Source organism: Labrus mixtus, chromosome 11, assembly GCF_963584025.1.
Source record: "Labrus mixtus chromosome 11, fLabMix1.1, whole genome shotgun sequence".
In the NCBI taxonomy this organism is placed as follows: Eukaryota; Metazoa; Chordata; class Actinopteri; order Labriformes; family Labridae; genus Labrus; species Labrus mixtus.
The window spans coordinates 15,455,077-15,474,902 of NC_083622.1; the positions used below are offsets into that span (position 1 = coordinate 15,455,077).

At 36.6% G+C, this 19,826-nt stretch overlaps 2 protein-coding genes across 16 annotated transcripts in view; both read left to right on the plus strand.

Annotated features, from left to right (window-relative positions):
* Positions 1–19,826, plus strand: part of LOC132983803 (hemicentin-1-like) — a 59,295-nt gene that overhangs the window by 38,791 nt on the left and 678 nt on the right. For 5 of the 14 annotated variants that reach the window (XM_061050284.1, XM_061050293.1, XM_061050292.1 and 2 more), the window contains 7 exons: positions 7,397–7,666; positions 7,809–8,060; positions 8,540–8,809; positions 8,944–9,195; positions 9,777–9,891; positions 10,548–10,579; positions 10,675–13,050. In XM_061050284.1, the coding sequence (XP_060906267.1) occupies positions 7,397–7,666; positions 7,809–8,060; positions 8,540–8,809; positions 8,944–9,195; positions 9,777–9,891; positions 10,548–10,579; positions 10,675–10,847 (1,364 nt within the window). In that variant the 3' untranslated portion in view covers positions 10,848–13,050. Of the gene's footprint in view, positions 1–61; positions 1,268–7,396; positions 7,667–7,808; positions 8,061–8,539; positions 8,810–8,943; positions 9,196–9,776; positions 9,892–10,547; positions 10,580–10,674; positions 13,051–19,826 lie in introns of those variants that run through there. The other 9 variants (XM_061050285.1, XM_061050288.1, XM_061050289.1 and 6 more) reach the window with 9 other exon arrangements.
* LOC132983807 (carcinoembryonic antigen-related cell adhesion molecule 2-like) lies at positions 13,066–19,821 on the plus strand. Of its 2 annotated transcripts, XM_061050301.1 has the most exons (7): positions 13,066–14,545; positions 14,982–15,299; positions 16,393–16,668; positions 17,222–17,488; positions 17,575–17,847; positions 19,119–19,364; positions 19,526–19,821. In XM_061050301.1, the coding sequence occupies exons 1-7, from the start codon at positions 14,500–14,502 to the stop codon at positions 19,633–19,635; spliced, it is 1,536 nt and encodes a 511-aa protein (XP_060906284.1). In that variant the 5' UTR covers positions 13,066–14,499; the 3' UTR covers positions 19,636–19,821. The 2 variants fall into 2 exon arrangements, with proteins under 2 accessions (XP_060906284.1, XP_060906285.1); XM_061050302.1 differs by lacking the exon at positions 19,526–19,821 and having other exon boundaries at positions 17,575–17,681; positions 19,119–19,335.

Sequence of the window (19,826 nt, forward strand, 5' to 3'; positions counted from 1 at the left end):
TTATCATGTAAATATCTACCTACTCATATTAATCTATTAGGTTTGGCTCTTTGTTTCCCAGATAAACTACAACAACCAAAACAAGAAGATGTTAATGAGAACACATCAACAGTATATGACAACACATCAATGGTATATGAGAATATATCAATGGTATATGACAACACATGTACGGTATATGAGAACACATCAATGGTATATGAGGACACATTAAGGGTATACGAGTGTATATAAACTCAGCGGTCTTTTGAAGGTAAATTGAACTTGTGCCATGAGGATACATGTATCATGAAGATGGAGCACCAGAAGGAATTTGTCCTCAGAGACTTCTTTATCATGAAGTCAAAGCACTTTGTAAACATCTGTTTTAAAAGTGATATTAGTATATAAAAACAGATGTTTGTATATACAGTGTATATATTGTTCTTTTAGGTAATTATTTTATTTAATACGTTTTTAACTTTCTGAGGCCATAACCACTCAGCTTGGGATGCTGTTAATAAGAGCTGATCAGTTAGTGGTTGTAGGCAGTGTTGAAGAGGTGAGTTTTCAGGGATAAATTAAACTTAGCATGGGCTTCTACACTGTAGCAATCCTTTATGAGACAATACGTTCTTAGTTTTGGTTTGCACCATATATCTACAGACCATTTCTCTTTGTACATAACAAACATATTATTCTTTATCTCCTGAATATCGCAAATTAACTTATTCAGAAAAATAAAGGACATATTATTCATATGGAATGCAGATTTTATCTCCTTTGCCCATGGGTGACAATGACAGGTATCCCAAATAAAAAAATAATTTTTGAGTGTCTGATCCGACACCTTTACAAGTCTGTTCCAAAGCCGAAGCATTTCACATTTATGTCTGATGTTTGGAGGCTCCCATCCCATATCTCCACTCACAGCGAGGACTGGCGTTGATTTATGGACTCCCAAGAAGGACCTCAGAGCTCTCTGATGTACAGAATTGCAAATTAGATGTTCCAGGAACCCCCAGACACCAGAAGCATAGTCAGACACTGGACACACACATGAATGATAGAGTTGTGTAAAAGTCTGAAATCCCAGATTACCACAGTGTTTAACTTTGTTCAGTACAGATCCCAGAGCTCGACCAGCTGACTGAGTCAAAACACTCATGTTTCATGTGTTCATCCAATGTCAAGCCAAGATATTTATATTGATCAGCATATGATAGCACTGTTGTGCTTAAATTAAAAATAAATGGACTTCTTACTAATGATTTTTGCCTGAAATGTACTACTTGTGTTTTGTCTTCATTTGCCACTAGTCTCCATTTCAAGCACCACTCTGCAACAATATTCAGCATAATCTGTAAATCATCTTCATGTTCAGCCAGTAGAACTACATCATCTGCATATAATAATATTCCAACCACTTTAACTCCCACATCAGAGGTTTTAATTTCAAGAGCTAAATCGTTGATGTAAATAGAGAACAATGTCGGAGACAAAACATCTCCTTGCTTCACTCCAAATTGTTGAGGAAACCATCCAGTTGTGTATTCATTAACCTGGACGCAGGCAACAGGTGCTTGATAAAGACACTTCACAGCGGAATAAAATGTCCCATTCACACCAGCACTTAACCTATATTGTAGAAGCTCCCTATTTATCCAGTCAAACGCCTTCTTGTAATCAATGAAACAAGCAAATGTTGATCTCTTTTCCTTCATTCTAGCACGTATTATTGAGGTGACTACATATACATGATCAATACATGCTCTAGCTTTTCTGAATCCATTTTGCTCATCCACCAGAACACCTGTTCTCTCAAGGTGGTCAACTAGTCTGCATTTTAAAATAGAAGAATACAATTTTATACAACTAATAAGACTTATACCCTTGTAATTGAGTGGTATCCTAAGATAATTTTTTTAAGATTTGGGGATTGGTTTAATCAACCCAGTCTCATATCAAAATGTGTAATACCTACGTTGGTCCACAGCGCAAAACGTAGTAGTTTCACAATAAGGGCTCTAAAATTGTCTATGTTTCATTTTGTCTATTCTTTTGTATAGGCATACCTCAGGTCACGTGACTGTCCAGTTTTACCCTGGCGAAAAAAAAAAACATGGCAGACATCCCTTCTATTTTTGGTGGAAAATGCAACATTTTAAGATAGTTTGAGGCTTAAGTGTCCATATAACCATATATAGCAGCTCCCCCTGTTGTTTTGGTGAGCTGACTACCCTCACATGATACTTTGTTCCAAGACCTCTCTAAAACAGTTTTCCCATGTCTGTAGCCCCTTTTGTTGCTGAGGTATAAGCCTTCAAACATGTCCTTGGGTCAAGGTTCAAAGGGCATTATTTCAAAACAGGGGTCATGTTGAAACCTCATCTTCACATATATTACTCTCCAGGATGAGACCTTTCCAACGATGTATGTCGTTCAGCTCTAAACCAAAAACTTAAATATTCTCATTTCATAGGCAGTCATACTTTCATAGAGCTCTTTCAAAGCCCAGTACATAAAATGTTTTTTTTTGTGTTTTTTATTTTTTATTTTGTTTGTTTGTTTTGGTTTAAGTATATCATAAAATCTGAGGAACTATATGCTTGGAGGACAGCCTTTAGTGCTTGGTTTAGAATAATGACTAAAAGTAAAAATCTCTTATGCTCTTGTCCATATTAATTCATCCGAGTACTTTTTTTATCCTTCTTTCCTTATAGAAGAGTTAATCTAATTTGTCATCATTCATTGTTTTAATATTCAGTTTAATGTCTTTCACAGAGCAACAGGGTTGAACAGGTCAAAAGGCTTCATGTCTCTGCTAGGCCTCAAATGGTCAAATTAGCTCTTTTAAGCACCTTTAAACGGAGTTTTTAACATCAGTCTTGTTCACAAAGCATTCAGCATATAGTGGGGAATGACCCTCTGTCTTTTGGAACATTTTCACGCTTTTTAACACAAAAATAGAAACACAAGTGTTTCAATTGTGAAAGGTTTGGCAAATTGAGAGTGGGGCCTTAAGTGACTTGTAGGCTCACAAAATCTCTTAGAAGAGACCTATGAAGTTTTTTGTTTTGGTGACAGTTCCCAATCTCACGAACAACTGGTGAAAATTTGGGGATTCTAGGTCAAACATAAGTGTATCAAAAAGGGATTTAAAATTTGAGTCTACGGAGAGGAGGGAGAGGAGGGGGGCGGTGGCGGTGGCGTTGAATTGGCCTTTAAACCGACAGTGGGCGTGACTGCACGATTGCGCATGTCAGCAGCACACTGGCAGACCATAATGCAGCATAATGGGCTTTTTGAATGTGTTTTTGCTTAGATTCCTGGAATGGGATCTTTGGTTAACACAGATTTAAGATGTGTTTTTGCAACCAACCTTAAAAAACATCAGTAAATACCCCCTGAAAGATCTAATAAAGAGGTCGCTCACAAGTGACGATTATCAATACGTCATTATTTGATGTCATGTGTCATGCGCCCGTTTGTAGTTCTTATCGCCGGCCGTTTACTTTATTGATTACATTTTCTGGTATTAATCTAATCCGTCAGGATTATTTTGTTAAATAAAATTATAAAATCATATAAATCACACAAACTGTACAGTATTGTCTTTATGTATCAAGGATTGTTACATTTTATAGTTTATAATGTTGCCAATATGCATCGATCTGTTCCAATCGTTTTATTAAATTTGGTTTAATGAAAGACATCCATAAAAATGTAACAGAAATCATTATGTATTGCATAGGAGTTTAGTTTGATGTCTAGGGTCTGATGTAATCCGTTTTAAGAGCGACCTCTGGTGGACAGAGTTGTCACATCCACTCAATGTCCTGCAGGATGGATTATTGTAGGTGTGCCTACAGCCTCAACTCAAAGCTGTAGATCTCTACGATCTCCATCCACTACCTCTGCCATGCGTTCCTGAGCAAGACCTGTTTCTTGAATCTGTTTGAGTTAACTATTAATTTAATCAAGATGGTAATTGTTTGTTCATAGTTTCGTGATTAGTTTATATTATTAATTTGGAAAATGTGTCGTTGATACCACAGAAACCATGGCTTTGGATGGGAAATAAATCCTTGAAACTGCAACCCCTGTCATCTCTTTGATTTTTGAGTCTTAGGCACAATCTTAAGAACTTGAGAAATTTTAATACCCACTATCATCACTCCTCCACTCACCTCCTCCTCCACCCTCCACTCGGCTGACACCAGACATGTTTGCCTCATATTTTGGCATTAACAATTACCTCACTCACCTCATTCAACCCTCTGACCGAGGACAAAGTGTCTCAGCCTGTATTAGACTCTCGGCCCACCACCTGTCCTCCAGACCCAATGCCATCAAGCCCCCTTAGGACCATTTCCTCTACACTTAATGCTGCAGTTATGCATATCATCACCTTCTCTTTGTCAACGGGTGTTTTCTCCACTGCTTTGCTGTTTCAAAGTTCAAATTAGGTAAATGATTAATTCACTCCTGATGCAGACATATTAACACAAAACACATTAGACATTACTTCCTTATACGACCATCATAATCAAAATCCACATTCTGATACTCACTCATCCTTTAGGGCTCGGCCAGAAGTGTGAAACATCACTCTTTTCTCTGTTATACTTGACGGGACGTTCGAAAAAATGGAAAAAGCTGTGATCAGCATCCTCCTGGGAGTCTTTTCAGGTAAGCTATCACCATGATACAGCACATACATGAAGATTTTCCATCAAGAACACAAAGAAATATTTTGTCACATAAACTGGTATTTATCATTTGTTTTAGGAAATAACATCATGTAGATCCCATGGCTGGAAAAATATCTGCTTGCTTCAAAGTAGTTGGCAAACAGTTCAAACTCAGTCCAGCCTGGCTAAAAAACAAGATTTAAGAACATTTAACTAATCTGATTTAATTGTACTTTTATTGGTGACACTAATATTCAGTATATCAAATGCACGACCAGAGAACAATTTACTTTCAAGGAAATAATTATCTTCTGTCAATGTAGATATTATGAATAGAAACTTTAACCTAATGTAAAAAAAACATGTACTGTATATCGCAGGCTATCTGAAAGTGTTTGAGCAACTGTTCTTTTTGTATTTTCCTTAATGGACATGTCAATGTTTGGGTTTTGAAAGAGAAAGCATCAAATAATAAAAGCACTGCATTACATTACAACAAAAGACCTGAAACCAGCCTTGTGTTAATCATTGATTCAAGTTTGACTTTAACCTCTACAAAAAGCAGAAATGATTTCCTTCATTAAGAACAGACGGCCTTTTTTACTTTGAATCTCTATCAGATGCTGTGGAATAATTGCTATTATCACAATCCCCTTCAAGTCATTTTCTGAAATGTTTCTGTGTCTTCCAGGTTTAACTAGTGGAGTTGGTTTGTTACCAGATGGTCCTCTGAATGGAGCTGTTGGAGAGACAGTGATGTTTACCACAATGAATCTACCAGAGAGTCCATTTCTATCAATTAGCTGGAGGTTTGGGGACAAAAATATAATCATTTCAAATATTCAAAACACCACTTCTCCTGAATATGAGGGAAGAATCACCTTCTTCCCCTCCACTGGATCTCTGGAGCTCAGGAGTCTGTCTCTCAGTGACAGTGGAGAATACACAGTCAGGATTACAGCTGTAACCAAGGAGTTTGATGGCAGAACCACACTGAGAGTTTATGGTAAGACAATGTTTCACTTGTTATTTATCTTAGAGTGCTGAATGGAGATTATGCACCACAATTAATGCAAAAAAATAAATGAGTGTGTTTAGGTGTTCAGTGGAGTCATATAAAATGTGTGACAGATAGTCTGTTGAATATAAAGCATCACATCTGAAACAGGCGAGTATGTTTCTACAGAAGTGTTTTAATTCACGAGATAATTCAATTTCTTGTTTTCCTGAATTTACAAGAAAATTGTCTCAGAATTACGAAAACACAGATCAAAATCAACTTTGTCATGAAAAGCTATCTTGTAATTTGGAGATATAATCTCATGAATTCAGGGAAACAGAGCAGATTTGTATCTTCTTATGTAAATGCAATACACTTCTTTAAGTACGATTTAGTATGTTTCAATGTGATTAATATATATATATTTTTATATAATATATGACAAAAATAGTAAATACATATATATTTAAAGTCCATTGTGGTGCAGGGCTCGATGTCACATCAGCACCTTTATTACTACCATCAAGTTTTTGGAAGATTTAATTTAAAAACTGAGATGTATCGTTTTTGTTTCATAACTTGGTTCACTATTATTTTAAAACTAGCAACCTCAATCATATCTGATCAACCACACCTACAAAGTCCTCCTATGATCTATATATCTTAGGCCTTGTGTCTTAAAGCCTTTCAGTCTCGCAGTTGCACTTTGGATAATAAATGATCAATGTTGTGTTTATGTTTTCAGTTCCTGTTTAAGAAAATATAATTTACACATTTACTTAACTCTTACAAATGAATAAATGTCACACATGAATACATAAAGATGAATGAACAATAAGAGAAGAGAAGTAGGTAATACAAAATCAAAACAGAATAGGTCAGATAATAACAAATAAAACAAAAACAGGAGTTATATACAAGAATAATATAAATAGTGAAATGAACTATACAGGACAATTGTGAAAGTATGTGAAGTGAGTGGCAAAAGTTAAATTGACAAGTGATGATTAAAAGTGACCTCTGTGATTAAAAGCTAAAAGTTCTGTAAAGAGTAAGAGCAGTATAGTATGACACAATCAGAGATTGGGTAAAAGCCTGGGGAACAGGAAGTAAAACAACTTTAAATAAACAGTTCCTTTTTTCTTTAACTTGTCTGTTTATTAGGCTAACAATTAACAAACAGTTTACCAGTGCTGATAGTGAATAGGGAGGAGGCTCCAACACTGGTTAATCATTGCACCAAGAACCAGTCATCAGATGTGATAAGGTGTAATCATTAAATATACAGAGTGAGTCTGACAGCTGAGCTCATCCCTTCTGGTTTGTGCTCAGTGTATCCATCACACATTTTTAGTATTTACATTCATACTAATACTCATTCATCAGTAAAATCATTTAGACATGAATGGTGTGTAGTTATAGCATTAACTAACTAGTAATTTGATTTTAGTTTGCCAACATTGATAAAAATGTTGTGTTTTTACGTCTTGTTTCCAATGCCCCCCAAGCTGGCAGAGAAGTTACTACGGGTTAAAACATTTCATTAAGACTTGAGGTGAAACCTTTTAGACAATGACATTCAATTAGATGGAAAACACATTTCATGGAAAAGCTCAAAGTCCTTGTTGTTGTTAAATATTTACATTTATTGTTAATCTATAGCTAAATCTGTGTTTTTCTTCTTCATACTTTTAAAAAGTTTCTGTGATCTTTTGTCCAACAGAGAGAATATCAAATCCTTCTATCACATCGTCATCAAAGGAGGCAATAGAGGGGAACTCTGTCAACTTAACCTGTGAGGCTGCTGGCTCCGTGTTTACCAGAAAGTGGATGAAGGATGGATCTGATCTAAATCAAGCTGACATTATACTTTACGATAACAACAGAGTTCTGTCTTTTCAACGTCTAAATAAAACATACAGAGGAGAATATTCCTGTAATATCAGCAACCCCATCAACTCCATGGAAGATAAACACGTCTTGTTTGTGAACTGTAGGTAACAAACTACTGTACTCATTAATTGTTCAAAATAATGAGCGTCATAATACAAATCTGCCATTAAAACACAACTTATTTTTACCTGTTACACATTGATTAAGATTTTTTACGTCAATAAACTATAACTGTTTTTCAGATGGACCAGAACACGTTCAGATCGAAGGCCAGCATCTCATATCTTTGGGAGACAACTTCACATTATCCTGTGATGCCAAGTCTGAACCACCTGCAAACTTCACCTGGTTACTGAATGGGACAGAGATACTCAATTCTCCTGAGTACACTAAAAAGAACGCTGAAGCGTCAGACAGTGGAAACTACACCTGTCAAGCAAAGAATATCATAACTGGAAGATCATCTTCTTCAGTGCATGGAGTGACTGTAACAGGTAACAAGACGGTGTTTATTGTAGATTCTGTTGGTGGGACATGTCTTTGAGATCAATTTGACCAATTAAATGTGTCTGATCTATTTTCAGTTCATGAGACTTTAAAGATCGATTGTTTGTGGGCTTTTGGTATTTATTATAGGACAATGGATAGAGTAGGAAATGAGTGAGGAAGACATGAGGAAAAGCAGCCACAGGTCAGATTTAAACACAAGCCGCCCGCTTGAAGGACTATAGACTCTGTATATGGAGCTCATGCAGTAGGCTATCAGCGCCCCAATATATTACTGAAGGATTCTCTGAAAATAGTCAAATTTAGAAATGCACTTCTACAGATTAAAACTGTGAGACTTACCTTTAATGAAACTAAGTTTCACTATGTTGCTGTTAAAAATTAAAATTTATTGTTAATCTATAGCTTAACCTGTGTTTTTCTTCTTCATACATTTAAAAAGTTTCTGTGATCTTTTGTCCAACAGAGAGAATATCAAATCCTTCTATCACATCATCACCAGAGGAGGCAATAGAGGGGAACTCTGTCAACTTAACCTGTGACGCTGCTGGCTCCGTGTTTACCAGAAAGTGGATGAAGGATGGATCTGATCTAAATCAAGCTGACATTATACTTTACGATAACAACAGAGTTCTGTCTTTTCAACGTCTAAAAAAAACAGACAGAGGAGAATATTCCTGTAATATCAGCAACCCCATCAACTCCATGGAAGCTAAACACGTCTTGTTTGTGAACTGTAGGTAACAAACTACTGTACTCATTAATTGTTCAAAATAATGAGCGTCATAATACAAATCTGACATTAAAACACAACTTATTTTTACCTGTTACACATTAAATTTAAATTTTTTAACTATTACTGTTTTTCAGATGGACCAGAAAACACTCAAATCAAAGGCCAGCATCTCATATCTTTGGGAGACACCTTCACATTATCCTGTGATGCCGAGTCTGAACCACCTGCAAACTTCACCTGGTTACTGAATGGGACAGAGATACTCAATTCTCCTGAGTACACTAAAAAGAACGCTGAAGCGTCAGACAGTGGAAACTACACCTGTCAAGCACAGAATATCATAACTGGAAGATCATCTTCTTCAGTGCATGGAGTGACTGTAACAGGTAACAAGACGGTGTTTATTGTAGATTCTGTTGGTGTGACATGTCTTTGAGATCAATTTGACCAATTAAATGTGTCTGATCTATTTTCAGTTCATGAGACTTTAAAGATCGATTGTTTGTGGGCTTTTGGTATTTATTATAGGACAATGGATAGAGTAGGAAATGAGTGAGGAAGACATGAGGAAAAGCAGCCACAGGTCAGATTTAAACACAAGCCACCTGTTTGGAGGACTATAGACTCTGTATATGGAGCTCATGCACTAGGCTATCAGCGCCCCAATATATTACTGAAGGATTCTCTGAAAATAGTCAAATTTAGAAATGCACTTCTACAGATTAAAAATTGTGAGACTTAAAGTTCTTTAAATAATATTAAAATTAATGATAAGAGGTCGAGAGATTTCGTGGTTTTTATTCCAAGCATTCATTTACCTTGTTAAAACTGAATCTGGTTCATTACCCATAGTGCATAAATAATCTGTCAGTAGAAATCAGGGGAAGTCAATGAATGCTTTGTATCTGCTGTTAGTATGGCACAGTTCCTGTTTACAGAATATGTTCTTGTCCTCCTCTTTTCTTAGTATTCTCTGCAGTAACATCAAGCTGTAGTGGTGGTTGTATTGCTGGAATAGTAATTGCATGTTTGGTGATCCCTGGAGCAGCTGCTGCTGCAGGATACTTTATCTACAAAAAGAAGTAAGTTAAAAGGTCTTTGAAATGTAACCGGGAAAGCTCGTTTTTTCATCCCAGTATGTTTGAATGTAATAGTTCATTATTACTAGTTGTTAGAAAACTGTTGAAGTTTATACCAGCCAGCCTACCAGAGAGTTAGGAAGACTTATCCGCTTATGAAGCAGGCACAAAGGGCAGAAGTTTAAAAACGCAGTGACGGGTTTGTGTCGTTAAAGGGCCTTGCTCGAACGCTAAATTGAAAGCGACTTGAGGAGAGTTAAATTATATCACAAGTGTGCAGCTCAGAAGATGTAAAAATGGAGGTAGTGGAAAGACAAAGATTGCTGCAAAACAGAAGGGAGAGTCGGGATCTGAGAAGACACGAGTGAGTTCAGAGGAAAAAGCAGACAGAAAATGTTAAACTAGATTCAGGTTGACACAATGACAGGACACATTTTATATAAAGAAATCAGTGTAATAACTTCATATCATAACAAGTCAGACATTTTTGTTTCTTAATGAATTGTTGTTCAGAATTGTAATTTGAACTGACTAGCCTTGATTATTGATTAAACATCATTTGCTCAGTAACAGTACTTTCAAATAGACAACTATTAATTAAGATGATCACAAGCATCTATCTGGAAATATTTAATATTTGTTCTTATTCTACATTTTAGAGCCAACAACAAACCTCAGCAAAAAGGGACAGGTAAGAATTCCTCTGATTGAAATGCACCCTTTACTTATCATGTAAATATCTACCTACTCATATTAATCTATTAGGTTTGGCTCTTTGTTTCCCAGATAAACTACAACAACCAAAACAAGAAGATGTTAATGAGAACACATCAACAGTATATGAAAACACATCAATGGTATATGAGAATATATCAATGGTATATGACAACACATGTACGGTATATGAGAACACATCAACGGTATATGAGGACACATTAAGGGTATACGAGTGTATATAAACTCAGCTGTCTTTTGAAGGTAAATTGAACTTGTGCCATGAGGATACATGTATCATGAAGATGGAGCACCAGAAGGAATTTGTCCTCAGAGACTTCATTATCATGAAGTCAAAGCACTTTGTAAACATCTGTTTTAAAAGTGATATTAGTATATAAAAACAGATGTTTGTATATACAGTGTATATATTGTTCTTTTAGGTAATTCTTTTATTTAATACGTTTTTAACTTTCTGAGGCCATAACCGCTCAGCTTAGGATGCTGTTAATAAGAGCTGATCAGTTAGTGGTTGTAGGCAGTGTTGAAGAGGTGAGTTTTCAGGGATAAATTAAACTTAGCATGGGCTTCTACACTGTAGCAATCCTTTATGAGACAATACGTTCTTAGTTTTGGTTTGCACCATATATCTACAGACCATTTCTCTTTGTACATAACAAACATATTATTCTTTATCTCCTGAATGTCACAAATTAACTTATTCAGAAAAATAAAGGACATATTATTCATATGGAATACAGATTTTATCTCCTTTGCCCATGGGTGACAATGACAGGCATCCCAAATAAAAATATATTTTTTGAGTGTCTGATCCAACACCTTTACAAGTCTGATCCAAAGCCGAAGCATTTCACATTTATGTCTGATGTTTGGAGGCTCCCATCCCATATCTCCACTCACAGCGAGGACTGGCGTTGATTTATGGACTCCCAAGAAGCACCTCAGAGCTCTCTGATGTACAGAATTGCAAATTAGATGTTCCAGGAACCCCCAGACACCAGAAGCATAGTCAGACACTGGACACACACATGAATGATAGAGTTTTGTATAAGTCTGAAATCCCAGATTACCACAGTGTTTAACTTTGTTCAGTACAGATCCCAGAGCTCGACCAGCTGACTGAGTCAAAACACTCATAGCTTCATGTGTTCATCCAATGTCAAGCCAAGATATTTATATTGATCAGCATATGATAGCACTGTTGTACCTAAATTAAAAATAAATGGACTTCTTACTAATGATTTTTGCCTGAAATGTACTACTTGTGTTTTGTCTTCATTTGCCACTAGTCTCCATTTCAAGCACCACTCTGCAACAATATTCATCATAATCTGTAAATCATCTTCATCTTCAGCCAGTAGAACTACATCATCCGCATATAATAATATTCCAACCACTTTAACTCCCACATCAGAGGTTTTCATTTGAAGAGCTAAATCGTTGATGTAAATAGAGAACAATGTCGGAGACAAAACATCTCCTTGCTTCACTCCAAATTGTTGAGGAAACCATCCAGTTGTGTATTCATTAACCTGGACGCAGGCAACAGGTGCTTGATAAAGAGACTTCACAGCGGAATAAAATTTCCCATTCACACCAGCACTTAACCTATATTGTAGAAGCTCCCTATTTATCCAGTCAAACGCCTTCTTGTAATCAATGAAACAAGCAAACGTTGATCTCTTTTCCTTCATTCTAGCACGTATTATTGAGGTGACTACATATACATGATCAATACATGCTCTAGCTTTTCTGAATCCATTTTGCTCATCCACCAGAACACCTGTTCTCTCAAGGTGGTCAACTAGTCTGCAGTTTAAAATAGAAGAATACAATTTGATACAACTAATAAGACTTATACCCTTGTAATTGAGTGGTATCCTAGGATAATTTTTTGAAGATTTGTGGATTGGTTTAATGATAGTTTTGTGCCACTGAAAAGGAATCATGCTATTATCAAAACAGAACTGAAATAACTCATATAATATACTGAACAGCTTTGGAGACTTAAGCACTTCGTTTGAAATTTCGTCAATTCCGGTAGCTTTTTTCAATTTGCATTTTTGTATTACAATTTCTACCTCCTCTACTGAAAAAATTTAATTCAAAAACCTATTACTATTATTTACATCAGATAACATTTCAGACTCCATTACCTCTTGTAAGCTGATTGTTTCCTTCAAGAAAGCATCATCAAATGAATCATTGCACCTAGAGAACAGATCTGCAAAATCTTTTTCCCATTTATCTAGTAAAATTCTTAAATCAGAAGTACATTCCCCGCTCTCTAGTTTCATTTCCATAGGAATTGCACTAGACTTTCAAGACCCTAATCTATTAATTTCATTCCAAAACTGTTGGGGATTGTGGGTTTGAAGGTGATCAATGTGCAATGAAAGGCCTCTATTAAACTTGAGTTTCACTGTGCGTAACCTCTTCCATCCTCAGTCTGACTTTCAGGTTTTTATTCTTACATCTTAGAGAGTTTCTCTGCTGTTCTTAAATTGTCCCACAGCAACTGCAATTCCTGATTCCAGAAGATTTTTTAAGAAGATTTTCTAAATTCATTATTTCTATTAGGTTTCCCCTTTACACCTTTATTTAATTCTGTATAGACATTGCCTAATAAAGCTGTATACAGTAAAATCTAATTTTGTATAAGAATGAATACATTTACGTTTTTACTCACACATAATACACTCACTAAACACATGGTTTTGGTGAAATGAAGTAAATAATGTTTACTTAGCTTCATGGATAATAAAGTTTATCATCTGATTAAGTTCAGTTAAATATACTTTATTGTCCCCAAACGGAAATCTGTCTAGGTCTCTGTCCTGCAAGAGAATCAACAAATAGAGATCTTACAAAACACATAGCATTTAATGTAACAATTCCAAATATACGTACATAAACACCTTCTTATAGCAGTGATACATTGACATATTGCACGGCCCCTTGGCACATCCTAAGTTACCTGTTATTCAGAATATTAGTGGACATCGGAATAAAGGAGTGTTTATATTGGTTCAGCCTAGTTTGAGGGACCCTGATTCTCTCCCAGAGGTAAAAAGGATTGAAGAAAGTGGGTCGGCTCAGACGCTATCTGCTGTGCCTGTCCAACATCAGACTGCTCATAGAGTGTTTGGCAAGATGGGAATAGGAAAACAGGAGGATAACAATCTGGTTTTCCCGAAATGACAAGTTCAATTCTCGAGATCTTGAAGGGAACGGTTGAAATTGAGTTGTTACCTTGGACAAACTAGCGTTGCTATCCTGTGATAACAAGGTAGGCTAAATAAATCGAGACCTTTAGAAAGGAATGATATGTACTTTCTTTTACCACGGAAACACAGTGTCGAATAAAATGTATTTTTGCATGTCATCTGAGGGCTCCATTAGAAAACAACAATGTATGATGTTATGCATAGAGTACAATCTAAGTCAAAGTCTATTTACATCTGTAGTCTGTAGTAATATTCTGATAATGATCTTTAGTCTTTCAGTTCAGAAAACGACCAAAATGGCAACAAGTTCTTACCTGGACCTCTCTTAATAATAGGATGAAGATATTTTAAATACTTCATGGTTTGTCATGTCAAAACATTACAACTCAACTTTTTTAAAAAAAGGTCATATTTGATTATTTCAGTTTTTACTTGCTCAATAATTTGGTTTTATTGTTGTTCATAGTCCATAATGTCAATAATTGACAGGGTGCTAACACTGATACTGGTAGGTCAGCCTCACACAGCATTTCCTTCTGCTGCCTTTGTGCTCTAATATCCAGATTCTGACAAATAACTAGCAGGGGAAGCGAAACAGTTTAATTATCATAATCACATATTCTGTGATATCCTTGATACTCCAGATGAAATGGAAACAGCTGCAATAGCTGTCATCATCCTGGGAATCTTTTCAGGTGAGTGGTCACCACATGATGCAGCACATTCATGACAAACATTCATTGTGTTGTTGTTTTGAATGGATTATTCTGGTTCTTTTTTCTTTAATGAATATATTTTGATTGTTATATTGTGTCAGATTATATATCCACTATTATGCCATGTTTTTAAGGAGATATAGTGAGATTTTAAAAGGGGATGTTTTGTTTGTTTGTTAAGAGAGTTACTGTGGTTTCATAAGTTAACATGAATATATATGTACTGGTAGTCTGATCAATAGACACATGATTTCAGTTCTAACCATTCTCAGATTCGGAGGCTGAAATTATTAAAGCCTATAGAAAAAATTTGCAAATTTAGCGAGAGCAGCAGAAGTGGTATAGGTCCTATACCAACTGACTAACTGAACATCTTCACATCATGTTTCTCAGAATTGTCTTTTTTGTCTCCCAGGTTTCACTGATGGTGTTGGTGTGTTGCCAGACCTATTGAATGCTGCCGTGGGAGAGACAGTGAGGTTCACAACCACACTGAGTCCAACAGAAAAACCCTTTTCCTCAGTGGCCTGGTGGTTTGGTGATAGAGAAATAATCACTTCCAACTCTGTTACTGCAATTTACACAGATTATGAAAGCAGGATTACTTACTTCCCCTCTACGGGCTCACTGGAGCTCAGGATTCTGGCCCTTAGTGACAGTGGAGAATACAGAGTTACCATTATACCATATGGAGAAACAGCGAAGTATGGGAGCACAAGACTGCAAGTATATGGTAAAGCAACTTTTGTAAATGTGTTGTTTTCTTAATGCTAAATGGAAAAATCGTTGCATTAATATTGAAAAACTGAGTTAAGAACATTTACATTTTTTAGTTTAAATCTATAATAATTTTGAGTATTTTAACAACTACCTACAGTTTTGCAATGTATTTTGTGAATCTCCTCCAGATGTGCTCATGAAGTTTGTATTGTGTCAATGCTAGTCTCTTGAGACCTTGCACGATTTAAAATGTGAAAATGTTGATACGTTTATTTTAAGAGTAACAAACTAACCAGTGTGAAGGTGAACCAAGTTAACATTTCTCAAATTTTACTGCTAAAAATCCTCGTCTTACATTTTCGATTTCACAACGATAAATCCAATCAAGAGGCTATAGTCAATCGATGTTAATAGAGATTAAGTGAAAACTCAAATAAAAATAATTTGATGGTCACTTTATTGCAAAGATTGGTATACAAGTTCCTGCATGATTTTGAGATATTTCAGTCATATTGTGTGTATGTTATTTTACTATTACACTATAACTAGGGTTGTGGTACTCAAAATCGTTCTTGGTCTCAAGACCAGTCTGCAGACCACTTTTTGAAGGTCTCGGTCTCATCTCAAATTCAAAAGCATTTTTACTCTGTCTTGTCTCAGTCTCAGACTGGTTGGACTGGAAATTTTAAGCCAAGACCAGTAAAGACCACCACTGAAAGGTTATTTTTCCACGTTATTACTGTGATTAGAAGGAAAACACCCCATTCTAAGACAACAAACAACTTAAATTCATTTGTAGTTAGAATTTTATTCAAGGGTTTACAACCGCAACCTTCCCGGTGTTACGGTCTAGGTGAGTGACACGCTCCCTAAACACAAGTTGATGATTTCTCAGTGATAATGATGGTCTATGTCTTGACTCTGCATCTTGTCTATGTCTTGTCTTGGTCTCGGTTAGTGTGGTCTTGACTACAACTCTAATAATAACTGGCTAAGTACTTTATATCTCCAGGAGAGCACTTACTTTCTATCATCAACATAGAGCCCACGCCCAGTGTTTCTTTTTTTGTGTTAAAAACCTGCTTAAATAAATGTTTCACCTACAGAGCCAGTTTCCAACATAATGGTGACTGACAGAGGTACAGACTTGGTGGAGTTCAGCTCTATCTATCTCTCCTGCTCCTCATCTGGATCCTCCCTCTTTTTCCGCTGGTGGAACGACACCTCTGAGGTTATAACTAGTGACAGAGTCCAGCTCACTGATGGAGGCTCAACTCTCACCATAACCAATGTGATCCGCTGTGACCAGGGACCATACAGGTGTTTAGTTGGCAATCCTGTCAGTAACGGAAGCAGTGGTCTAATAAACCTCTCCATCAGCTGTGAGTGACTGACCAGCTTGTTCACTGTTTTAACCAACTACATCCAACACATGCAAACATGGATTTTTAAAAATTGTAGCTTCTGGGCTGGGGATAGCCAAGCGGTAATGACGCACACCCCATGGGTTATAGTCCTTGTTGAAGCAGCATTGGGTTTGAAACTGACCCCTAACCCTTTGCATGTAATTTCCTACTCTTTCCTCCCAACATTTCCTGTCTCTCTGCATCTGCCCTATTCTTTAGAGACAATGGCCACACAAAACATAGCTTCTTTTAAATGAAGGCTTAACATTGGTAATGAGAGGCCTTATCCTCACAACAGATTCTGTTCCAATTGGCCTCCACTTAGTCTACAGGAAATGACTAAGTGTATTTTTTTGGTTTGGCTTTTTTAACAACAAAAAAGACCTATAAGGATATTTATACCCCATCCAACTACATACTACTATTTGTTCTTGAGGCTTCACACTGACTCAAGATGTATTTTTTTGTTTAATGTTTTTTTTTCTTCTGTTTGAGCCACTTTCTTGATGTTTTAATGTTTTATTTATAGTTGGCCCTGAAAGCACCAGTTTAAAACTATTTCCATCACAAGAATACTTTGCTGAAGGATCAGACATCATCATGTCCTGCTCAGCTGACTCAAGACCTGCTGCCCTGTTTTACTGGTTCTTTGATGGAGGGAAGCTGCCTGACACTGGACCCGAGTTCACATTGATGAACAATCATGTGGATCAAAGTGGAAACTACAGCTGTCAGGCCTTTAACAGCAAGACCGAGAAATACCAAACATCGCAGTCCTCAGTTATATCTGTCCTTGGTGAGTAACATTTTTCAAGTAAAGAACACTTTTTTTGCCTACATTTTCATAAAAACGTTGCAAAAGACTTTTCTTTCAACCCACAGAGCGAATATCAGGAGCTTTTGTCACATCATCAACAAACCTGATGATTGAGGAGAACTATGCCAACCTAACCTGTGATGCTGCTGGCTCTGTGTTTACCAGACAATGGGTAAAGGATGGATCAAATATGACTCTGACTGACAACATACAATTTTATGATGGGAATAAAGTATTGTCCTTTCAACCACTAACAAAAAATGACAGTGGAGAATATTCCTGCAGAGTCAGCAACCCTGTGAGCTATGAGGAAGCGAAATACATCACGGTTGTTAACTGTAAGTATTAAACAATATGGCTTGAATTAAAATAACAGCCCAGTGAAAAGGGTTGTCAGAATTTTAAACTTTGATATGAAGTGAAAGCAAAAATCAAACGATATCGATCCCTGTTTCAATACCACAGCAACTTCTGCACAAAAACATTGGCAATGTCACAGAAACGTATCCAATGTCTGTGTGCAATTTAGACTGCGTCTCCTCATCCACTCTCGGTCTCTTTGTAAAGATACACACATGTATGGGCAGCTGTAGCTCAGTTGGTAGAGTCGTCGCCTCTCGAGGGAGCTGAGCAACATGTCCAATTTGTTCTTGGGCAAGACACTTAACCTTGCATTGCTTCAGTGGCGATGTATGAATGGATTAGTTACTCTCTGATGTATGTCGCTTTGGATAAAAGCGTCTGCTAAGTGCATTGTAACATTGTAAGCTGTTACTTTAACATACCTGGGAATTTCAAAGGTAAGGCTGCTCTCTTTTGCTTGTGGCATTTTGGCTTAAAATCTGAATGAAGATCTGTAGTTATTTCAAAGCTTATGTACTTTTTAATAATATCGGTCGTTAAATGGAGACTGTAGCACACTAATATCAGATGGAGTATGGAAGTAAAGAACATTTTGACAACCTTACTAATGGAAAAGGGCATTTTTCAATCCCCAGACTAAATCTCCTCTGATTCACACCATTGATTGATGGACAATATTCAGTATGCTGCATTTTTTTTCCCTTTACTGTTCTGGGATGGTGAAGGGATGACCCCCACTATTCTGTGTCTAATTGGCTAATACACCCAAACTACATATACAAGAGTAGTCTTACATGTCACTGTTTATTTAAGAGGCCGTTTATACTGTACTGGACAGGCCACTTAAAAAAAAAAAATGTTTTTGTGGAAAAATAAGAGTATCCCCACTTCTTTAGGCACCGCTTGCCACTGGGAAAGTGTGTCGGTTTTATTTTATCTAAAGGAAGGAAACTTATCAAGCTGGGGATGTCATTGTTTGCCTGAACATTTCCCTTGCTTTCCTGCCTCCACTGTTGGCCTATTCTGCGTACTATAGCATCACATTTAAACCACAAGGCTTTTTGCATGTATGAGTCACACTCTGGCATTAAGTCAGAATGACACCCTCTGCTACTTCAATGTTCTAATCTTGTTATGATCTCTGCGCTGGTCCCCTGTTATACAAGACTTCAGAGTTTAATTTCAGTCATTGCACAGTTCATTCTAATCCTGCTGAAGGAACTCTACAACTATGGTTTGATTCCAGATGGACCAGAAAATGTTCAAATCAAAGGCCCAAGGGAGATCAATCTCGGTCACGACTTCGCGTTAACCTGCTCTGCTGAGTCCACACCATTTGCATCCTACACCTGGATACTGAATGGATCAGAGATATACAATTTGTCTGTGTACATTAAAAACCACACTGAACCCTCGGACAGTGGAAACTACACCTGTCAAGCCAGGAACAGGATAACTGGGAGAACATCCTATGCAGTGCATGGATTAACAGGTAAAGATCTATCTTCTTATCTATGTTCCTTTTATGACAACGATTAGCTAAAATAGTGTAGGCTACTTATATAACGTAAACTGTATGTGATTACTGATGTGGTGATGAATGAATGATAAAACTGTTATGTTTCATGGGATATCTTTTTTCATGTGTCTCAGTAAATGCAGATGGAGGTCTTTCAGCAGGTGCCATTGCTGGAATAATAATCGCATGTTTAGTGGTGGCATTTTGTTTCGCTGCTGGAGGATACTTTATTTATAAGAAGTGAGTAAAATTACGTCACAGTTTGTTACTGGTCAGCATGTTTATGTTCTTGAATGGTTTTGATTCTGGTGTTTGTAATTGTAATTTTAATTGACAAGCTTACGCCACCACACATGAACAACACCCAAAATGATATATTGTTTAAGTATGTATCTGAGTATTTGTTTTACATAATAAACAATACTGTTTTTCCAA